Below are 9806 nucleotides of genomic sequence, written 5' to 3'. Positions count from 1 at the left end.
TCGGACGTGCGCCAAAGCAAACGATCCTGGGCTCCCAGCCGCAGCAGCAGGTCGCTGCGTGCGGGGCGGCAGCGAGACGCGACCCTCCAGTGCCTGGCTTGGCCCTGCACGTCGCCGTTCCCCGAGCTCCGCGGGAAAGCCGGGGCGCTGCCTCGGCTCTCGGAGGCTTTGCCACTGGCTTTAGCTGCTGGGTGTTGACACCCGTCCCGTGGGGTCCTGCCTGTATTTTATGCACCCCACTTTGGGCCAAGAGCAAACTTTTGCTCTGCTCTCCAGCAAATACCCTCCGAACACTCCTTTTCCAGATGATGTCTCCACTCCTTCGGAGCAGCTATAAGTAACAGCACCCAGGTGGTGAACACTGGGAGAACCACGAAGGACAGATCTTCCCAGGGTTTCTGAGCTTTCCTAGTCCTTCCCTTACGCCGTGTTTTTTTTTTGCACACAGACTCAAACCACCTTTGCTTTTGGCTCTCATGGTAACATTCAATTAGCTCTAGTCCACAGACACGTTGAACATTGCCTTGCTTTTCAGGCTGTCCAGCTCAGGCGTAAAACAGACACGAGCTCCCGCTTTGAGAAGCGTTTCAGAGCCAGGTCCTCAGCTCTAGCATAATTCAGCCCCACAAGCTCATAAAAGACGTTTCTAGGCTTCTATCAAGCTAATTGCTTCCGTGTTACAACCTTCTACGTGTCAAGCTTTAGTATCTGTCGGGAATGTACCCGACTGGTATTACGAACATATTTTTATGCCTAACCTCTCCCAGACTTACAGCAGTGGAGGAATGTTTGGGGGAATCCTGTTTTATATTTGTCAAGCTAGCCGAAACAGCTCACAACCAGACCCTTTTCCTGTTTCCAAGTTTAGCTGATGGAGGAGTTTTGTTTTTTTTTCCACATCTGCTTTTCCCAGGACTGTTGCACATAACCTCCACAAATGAGATGTTAGCAGAAGAGGTGCTTCCAGCTGCTTTCTCCCACACCCACCATGTTTGAATTAAACACGCTACTAGCATGACAGAGGGTCTCCTCACAGCACAAAACAGCACATGGCTGTGTACCAGCTTAAGTAAAAAAACAAATGCCTGTTGTTTGCTCTGGCTGGGAACATCATTTCAGTGTTTCTGCAGACAGGCCATGCTGATCTGCCTAAATGGAGCTGCAGCACAGGCTGACAAAAAGGCACCGTTGCACATCTTCCAAATTACTTCTCAGTCCAAGCTGTCCTGCTGGTGCATCTGTGTAGTTAGCGGGCCAGTTACGCCTGCAGAAGAGTGCTTTGCCAGTGATCTCAAAAGGAGACTAGGTAAACATCTTTGAAAGGTTTTATTACATACCCAGTTTCAGAAACCTTCAAACAAGCTAGAGATCAAATCAAAGCAGTGAGTTGCAGAAGCTTCCTCTCCACACGTGTGAGCAGCCCTGCTTTTTGTTATTCACCTTTCCCATCTCCAAAAGCAGGGCGATGTACTGCCTAGTCTACTCTAGATGTTGAAGGGCTGATAGGACCTAACTTCTGGTTGTTATAAACAGATGTAGTCCTACTCTAGAAGCAGCACAGAGCCAGCCTAGGGCAGGCAACTGAGTTTCCAACCTGTATTTTAAGGGGGGGGTGGAGAGGGGAAGAGGAACTCTTCGACACTGGCTGGTACCTTGAGGGAGGTGAAATGTAGCTTCTCCCCGAGACCAATCACTCAGCTCATCTGAGATGGCTGCAGTTCAGTAGTCAGACCAGGACTCGCAGAGTCCTGAAGCAGATGCTTTACTTCCCCCTCCAGGTCTGCTCTCCAGAACGTGCTCGTGTTTTAAAAGGGAGTCCAAGCTCTCCTGAACATCAATAAGCAAGGAGGTTCTCCAGAGGCTTTTTTTCCTCCATCTTCTTCTTCTCCTCTGAGACAGCAAAAGATGTGGACTTTGGTTGCTATCTGCTCCCTGTGGTCTTCAGGTTTTCTACCCGGGAAGGAGGCTTTTTGGTCCTATAGGCAGCAGTGCCTGCGATCCGGGCACCTCTGATGTTACAGATGTACGGCAAAAGCGGAGGCTCCCGCACCACCAAGGCGGTTCCCTTGGGAGTGTAGGCTCGCAACAGCAGTTTCTCTTGCGCGTGAGCTGTCACTGCCACCCAGCCTGCACAGCCAAAAAACAGATAGTTAGCAAAGAGGGTCACTCATAATAGAACAAGGGCACCCACACAAACTCAGTGCCTCCCGCTTTGGTTAAAAACTACCTGAGCTACCCACACTTGATTTCTTTGAGAAACCTAGCTGAGAAGGTGATATCCAGCCCTCTGACAGAACAAGGCAGCACTAAAAATACATCTCATCCTGGCGAACTTGGAGATGGTGGGAACTACCAGGGACACAAAGAAAGAGCTTTCCAGTCTACAGACCCTTCCCTTTCACTTATCCAAAAGCCTGCACAGTGTTACAGCCACTGCTGATATTACGGTACTTGTTTGGTAGAAGGAGCATGACGTATTCAAATGCAATCATCATGTACAACCAAGGCTGTGCAGCCCCCTCTGCTCCTGGAGGTTGCCAAGCCTCAGCTAGACAAAGTCACAGTTGTTCTGACTGTGGCAGTGATAGTTCTGCTCCAAGCAGGAAGCAGGGCTGGAACCCTCTTCCCACTGATGTTTCTAGGCTGATGATCCCGCATAGTAAACTGTAATGAGAAAACATTAAATTACCTGCGGAGGAAAGCTTGATGTCCGCGACTGCCTCGGTGGTACCAATTCCCTCCAGCGTAACGTCCTGAGGGATAAGTGGGGGGAACTCCTTCATTCGCTCTTCGCCACCCATAGGAACCTAACATCAAAACAAGGAGAAAGGGTTTAACAGCTACCAGATGCCTCATAACCCCTAAGTTACACTGGTGAGCAAGACACAAGCAGAACTAAGACTATTACACCTTTTTTACTCAAGCAAGAGCTGTCTCAGATACCCCTGGAAAAGCTGTTCCAGGCTTGCCAAGAGAAGAACCATGATCACATCCAGAGCAACCCAGTGGGAACTCAGAGATGAGCAAACACGGAGCGTTCACTGCAGGACCCAGCTGGCGCCAACACTTGTTCTCACAGCGTGCAGAAAGGGGGCTGCCAAGGCAAAGTCAGCTCACCCTGTCCCTGACCAGCCTGCAAGTGCCGCGTGGTCTGTGACAGCATGAAGGAAAGCGTCAGAGCGACAAAATATGCAAGGATGCAGAGGACCCAGCAGGTGAGGAATGAGAAAAGTATGTTTTTTGACTACAACCTGCTGCGAAACCCCACTCTGAAGTTTGCCATAGAAAAGTTCCCCACAGCTGCCAGTACTCTACCGCTATTCAAAAAAGGCCAAGCAAGCATGGACAAGCAGGGCAAATCCTGCAATCAGCCTCTACGCCGGAAACAGAAGCGGTGCCGAAGATGCGTCAGCTCTCCCTAGAAGCACACCGCAGCCTCGCTAGGGCAGTCTTTCCCAGCTCCGCCACAGCCATGTGGTCCATGCTCTGCACCAACGGTCTCCTTCCTGCCACCCTAGGAGTCCCAGCAAACAAAACTCTTGGCACGTGCTGTTTCCCCCCCCCCATCAATCACAGGGCACTTCACAAGGCAGGATGACCTACCTGCAATCAAGAGCCCATGACAGCACCTCCATCTCTTACCTTCAGTAACTCCTTGCCAGCATACTTCTCATAGATGGCATCTGCTTTACTCAGGGTAGTAATGTAGACTGGCAACAGATTAGAAGCCACGACAGAAAACCAGGCGGGTTTTTCTCCCTGATGTACATCAAAAGGAGGGGATGTTACTTATGATAATAGAAAAGGACCCCAGACTGCGCTCTCACGCTCCATTTCTCTCCTACACCTTGGAAGCCTGTTTGAGTGACATCTCTTCCATGCCTAAGGGCAGGTCATTGCCTCTGCATGACTGCAGAGCAGCCAGGGTTTATCACGGAGCTGAGTTTCCATCCACGGCTTCACCATCCCACTCTGAAGCCTCCCCGACACTGCAGCCCCTGCTGTATCTGCCTCAGGCAGATCAGCTCAGGCAAATCACCCAAAAGATGTCTTTCCTCAAAGTTTCGTTCTCAAGAACAAACTCATTGCAGTTACCTAGTCTGAGAGGTGGCGGACCTCTCCTGTCAGAGGCATCCTTTCCTATCACTTTGCATATCCAACACAACTCTCACCGAGCCATGCTCGGATCCGAGCTGCCTCACCCCTCCCTGCTTTGTGCTGATTTGTTTGTCGCGGAAAGCCCACCAAGCTGAAAGTGCTGGAGAGCATTCAAAAGCAGCGTTACACAATACAATTATTCCAGGCCAGTAAGCAGTATCGGACCCTTCAGCTGCAACTCTCATCCTAAGACACTTTTACTTTATGCAGTGCTGAATTAACAGGTCCATCATCTCAAGAGCAGCAGATAAGGAAAGGGGCTGAAAACTACCCAGACAGCCATTTATCTTTTAGTACTATAATGAGAGCTGGAGCAATTGCTCACAAAATCTTCTCCCCTCCTACCTGTAAGTAGTCTATACGTCCCAAGGCTGCTAAAAACAAGACCATTTCTGGCTTGAGGATGAAGGTCCGTGGAACAATGGCATGCATTGGCAAAACCAGCTTTATTTCCTTGTCTGTCAGAAGATTCAAAACCTGCAAAAAAATTGCACAGCCATAATTCATTCCAGATGTTTCAAAGGGGACAATGAAATTAGTACTTCACAGAGGAAAAGGATCAAATAGAACAGTGTGGAGAACATCTAACAGAACAGTTCTCCAGACATGGTAAGTGATAAACAGGAGGAGGTAGGGGTATGTGCGTTCTGCATGGCGATGCAAGGTCCATAACAAAGTCCAGCAGCTGCCAGCAGCCTGCTAGACCAGGGATTTGAGAATTCTGGTCTCGCTGAATCAAGCTCACACATGATTTACAAACTAACACTACAAAGTATGCAGTTCACCCTCAGTTGGAAAGCTGCTCATCTTTTTTCTCTTTTAAAACCTGCTCACGCTCCTAACAACTCTGCCTGCAATACCAAGAGTGCAGACCACAAAAACAACTGAGTCCGTGGTCCACATATGGTCTTTGACAAGGAAAATCTTTACTTGCATTCGGTGTGCTTTACCATGAGCGCAACCATCTGCGGAACAGCTAGAGGCCACCTTTAGCTACAGCTACTTAGCTAGCTGCATAAGGCGCGTCATCAAATCAGGTGTTGGCTGCAAGTCTCAAGTGTTTCAGTGCAAGCAAAGTGCCACTTCACACTGTGAAATGAGCAGTCCCATCCTCAAGAGCTCCCAAATGCTCCTGCTGCTTTGTCTTCCTCTCTTCTACCTTCCCTTGCTTCCCCTGGCTTATCTGTCCAGCATCCGTTCCCTAAACACTGGGAACCAACAGCAGAAATGCTTCCAGCTGTGCTCCCCAGCCATGCCACAGCCTCATGAGAATTCAAGTTCACTTAGCCATGAGGATTCGTCTCATTAAAAGGCTGAGCCACAAGGGTTGCGATGCAGCCAGAAAAACAGATGCTTTTCCTACGTTGGTAAGCAGCTGATCTTGAATTTGAAAGCCTCAGCAGCCTTCACCATGGATTCTGAAACACCAGGAGACTTTGCCCTGCCAGCTGCAGGTTTTGTGATATGTTTGGCAATGCTTAAACCACAATTTGAGAGTTACCCTTTGCTATGCTTTCCAAAAGTTTGGCTATGTAAGAAAGTATGCAGAAGCATCTGTAAACAAACCTCTAACGAACATGGACAAATACATTAACAGCTGCTTTCCCTCCCTCCTCTTCCAAAATATAAAAAAAAAAAATCTCCCCCCACCCATAACTGGAAATCTCCCCTCCCAAAATCTGGCACACAGACCACCCTGCTTCTCGTCCAGCCAGAGCAAACACTGACTTCAGAAACAAAGTTTGATCTGAAACTTGACACATACTCCCTCTCCAAAGGCACAGCAAGAATCAGAAACGTTATTGCGAATTTCCTGGATGCAGGAAAACCCACTCATTTTCCACACTTACTCAACTTCAGAAGAACACGCCCAATCTCTGGTTACCAAGCCAGGGCTCCAAGCCCCTGACTCCTTTTAACCAGATGCTTAGCAGCCATCAGAGAGCGAAGAGCCGTAGCAAAGCAGGTTATGATCTGGCAAAAACATCTATTAGAAAACTAGTAGTAGCTCTTGCTATGCAGCCTCAGTATATTTCTTGCATTTCATCCTCTTTAAAACTTTCCTACAGGAAGTTCCGCCTGAACGTGAGGGGGAATTTCTTCCCTGGGAGAGTGACGGAGCACTGGCACAGGTTGCCCAGAGAGCTTGTGGAGTCTCCTTCTCTGGAGATCTTCAAGACCCGCCTGGATGCAACCCTGTCTAAGATGCTCTAGGTGACTCTGCTGAGCAGGGAGGTTGGACTAGATGATCTCCAGAGGTCCCTGCCAATCTTACTGATTCTATGATTCTACTTCCTTAAACTTTATAATTCTCCCAAAAAGAATGACCTTCAGCTCTGCACAAATAACAAAACAATCAAAAATCCAAACACATCTTTTCCAGACACATGTAATACATCAACACTAGCTTCAGAGCTGCTGCTCTACTGAAACAGAGCCAGGCCTCACATACTGGGGCCTGTTGGCTTCAGGAAGATGGGAAGACACTTCAGGTCTTTCTCAGAGATTTGGTCCAGTTACACAGCATTAGTTATTCTCCTAATGCTCCAAACGCGATAACTTCACCTTGTTCAGTAGGCCGGCAGAGCTAAAACAATGCAAGCTTCCTTGAGCAACACTGGTATAAACTTGCTTGTAACAATATTATTTACTTCTCTTCATTTAAACGTTAGAAGAGTTTGCCCGGACAGTTCCTTTGCGAAGATCACAGCGTACATCACTCAGAACACAGCAGGTAAAACAAACAAACAAGAAAAAACCAAAAATTCCCCTACCCTTTAACACAGTCACCCAAACTGAAAGATTCCTAAACCTAGGAGTGCAGCACAGATTTTCTTGCCTGTGCCCAACTAAGGCAGGACAGTCCTCCCAAACCCCAATCTCCTGTGACAGCACCACCACAAAGTACCTACGCAGTTTTCCTTTGCGATCCCTGGTGTATCAAAACACCAGCGAGCATCCTTTACTTCATTGTATGTGAACTCTTCCTTCTCCTTGTGCTTGTGAGGCGAATAGCTGGGATCTTCGTCCACACTGTACGAGAGCACGTCAGGGTCAAAGTCAACCACAGGGCTAGGCTTCGGCCGTTGAAACGTTCTCCCGACTCTTCCTGGATTAAAATGAAAAGTTTCCTGGTAATTAATTTATTACCTTACATTTCTTTTAATTGGAACTATAAAGGAGACTGCTTTTAATTTTGGGGCCTGAGCTTTCAAAGACATAACTATCTAGATGCATGCAAACTGTGCTACAGTCCAACAAGGTCCCTTTTTCATTTTAGGGAAAATGGATTATTCCTCTTAGACTTGCTTTGTGTAATTATTACATCAGTCTTATGACACAGGTGTCCAGACACGGCCGTGCCTCCGTTTAAACATGAACGATTGTGTCTTATCTTTGCTCTGGATACAGAGCAATGAAGGATGATCCAAACTACCATTTCACAGGTGACTGCAGATTTCACAGACATTTCAGGCTCCTGAAGTCAAAAACATCTTTTGGCAATCCTCTTTTTTAGGCCACATATTAAATTGATGTGCAGCTACTGTGGCCTGCTAACAAAATGTCACCATTAAAATGCAATTTCTTTGCCTCCTTTAGGAATGAAAGACGTGCTATTATGCAGCATTCTTGCAATCCACTGCAATATCTGAACTGAACGGAGGTGCACAGCACAGATGAAGCCTCAGCCCCATGACTGTGACAGCTGAAAAACAAGCACTCAAAAGAAATACTAACGATACTACTTTGGGAGGAGCTAGAGCTCTTGCACACATTACTTGGGATGAAAACTGCTTAGAGTAACTTCGATGTCTGTTTGAAAATTGCTTATTGTAGCTAGCGTGTTCTTCCTGTAAATACACGAAAATGAGCGGCTTCAGAGTGGGAAGAAATTACTCGTCAATAGCTGGACTTTATAGTAAATCAAGGAGTTAACAACCCTTCCCATAAAACAGTATTTCATCAGGACAGAAGGGGATACATTTTGTCAGACAACACTCACCCACTAAGTAACCTTGCTTTTTAAGGTGATTAAGGTACTTTAATTCTTCATTACTCAGCTGGTCTTCTGTTTTTTCTGCCTCTGCATTAAGCCTCTCCTGCCTTCGGAATATCCTGTCACAGGTGGGGTTAATGATTGGAAATTTTAGCAGATTGAGTGTTGTTCCTGGAAAAAAACAAACAAAACAAACGTTTAAATAAATCTTACTGCCTAGCGCATTTAAGCTCTGAGCAACAAGAACAGTAACAAAAAAAACCCTCTGGTCCTCCAACTTTGGGGGGGAAATCAGCAACGCAAAGTCGGCAGGGGAATTAAGCACGAAGCAAACAGCTAACCCTTTGTGGAAGCACCGAACCTACTCTCGGGAGAGCGGCTGGCACCTCGCGCTTCTCCAACAGTGGAATTAAGAGCGACTCAACACGGCCTCGCTCTGTCCTGCTCGCGGGCGGCGCGGAACGGCTTTGCCTACGGCCAGCCCGCAGACCCTCCCGAGTCCAGCTCCCGGCCCCCCCTCCCTAGCCCGGGGAGCATCCCCGACTGGCAGGGGCGCCGAAAACGGCGGCGCGGCCCTGACCTGGCCAGGACGAGACGGTGGCGAGTCCGACGGCGTCGGGGGCGCGGGACTTGCAGTAGTCGGAGCGCAGCAGGGCGTTGAAGAGCGTTGACTTGCCCGAGTTGGTGGCGCCCAGCAGGTAGACGTCGCCGGCGGCCCGCCACGAGCGCTGCAGCCGGCTGACGAGCCCCTCGAGGCCGAAGCCGGTCTTGGCGCTGGCCAGCCGGACGCCCGCCAGCGGGGCCCCGCGCAGGCCCGCCCGGGCACAGGCCGCCACCACCCGCCGCCGCAGCCGCTCCAGGTGCCCGGGGCCGTCGCGGGGCAGCAGGTCAACCTTGTTGCCCACCACCAGGACGGCGGCGGCGGGGGTGGCGGCGCTGAGCAGCGCCGGCAGCTGGGGCAGCACCGGGTCGGGCAGCTCCAGCACGTCGAGGACGTAGAGGAGGAGCGGGCCGCGGCCGTGGCGCGGCGGGTGGCGCAGCGCGGCGCTCACCACCAGCCGGTGCCGCTCGGCGGGCAGCTCCAGGCGCGGCGCCCGGCCGTGGTGCGCCAGCAGCCAGCACCGCTGGCACACGGCGGCGCGCAGCCCCGCCGCGCCGCCCGCCGCGCTCCGGTACTTGTCGGCCGGCAGGAAGCCCGGCGCCGCGCCGTCGCGGCACTGCAGCTCGGCCCCGCAGCCCGAGCAGCTCACGCCGCTCGGCGCCTCCGCCCACGGCTCAGCGCCGCCCGCCGCAGCCGCCGCCGGCCCGCGCCGCCGCCGCTCCTCCTCCGCCGCCGCCGGCGCCGCCTTCGGGCGGGCCGCCGCCGGCGCCTCCCTGCGCTCCGGCACCGCCTGCGGCGGCGGCTCGTACTCGAGGAAGACAAACTGCTCCTCCTCGCCGCTCGCCGCCGCCCGCCGCGGCACGGACCCCCGGGCGCGGGCGAACCCGCCCAGGAGCGCCCGGCCTAGGCGGTGCATGCCGCGGGGCCCCGCACGCCGCCGCCCGGCCCGCGGCGGAAAGCGGAAGGGGCGGAGCCCCGCAGCCGCGCACACGCCCGCCGCCTCGGTGCTTCCGGCGGGGCGCCAGGGGACGGCGATGGCGGCGGCGCCTG

The 9806-nt window shown here is 51.4% G+C and overlaps 1 protein-coding gene across 1 annotated transcript; it reads right to left on the bottom strand.

The window, feature by feature from the left end:
- Positions 1-1307: 1307 nt before the first annotated feature.
- On the bottom strand, positions 1308-9672 carry NOA1 (nitric oxide associated 1). The gene is made up of 7 exons (XM_062574382.1): positions 8736-9672; positions 8162-8326; positions 7071-7267; positions 4504-4635; positions 3643-3759; positions 2690-2807; positions 1308-2127 (listed from the first exon to the last, which is right to left on the bottom strand). The coding sequence occupies exons 1-7, from the start codon at positions 9670-9672 to the stop codon at positions 1922-1924; spliced, it is 1872 nt and encodes a 623-aa protein (XP_062430366.1). The 3' UTR covers positions 1308-1921.
- Between the last annotated feature and the right edge of the window lie 134 nt (positions 9673-9806).

The sequence above is a fragment of the Rhea pennata genome, chromosome 4, assembly GCF_028389875.1.
Source record: "Rhea pennata isolate bPtePen1 chromosome 4, bPtePen1.pri, whole genome shotgun sequence".
In the NCBI taxonomy this organism is placed as follows: Eukaryota; Metazoa; Chordata; class Aves; order Rheiformes; family Rheidae; genus Rhea; species Rhea pennata.
Note: the sequence above shows the minus strand (reverse complement) of the source record. Positions and strands in the feature narration are given on the sequence as shown.

Excerpts from the sequence above, each read along its gene's own strand:
- NOA1 (XM_062574382.1), bottom strand. The coding sequence starts at position 9,672 with ATGCACCGCCTAGGCCGGGCGCTCCTGGGCGGGTTCGCCCGCGCCCGG. Across the intron at positions 8,327-8,735 it reads CACCGTCTCGTCCTGGCCAG|GAACAACACTCAATCTGCTA; the intron begins GTCAGGGCCGCG and ends GTTTTTTTCCAG. Across the intron at positions 2,808-3,642 it reads CTGGCAAGGAGTTACTGAAG|GTTCCTATGGGTGGCGAAGA; the intron begins GTAAGAGATGGA and ends TTTTGATGTTAG.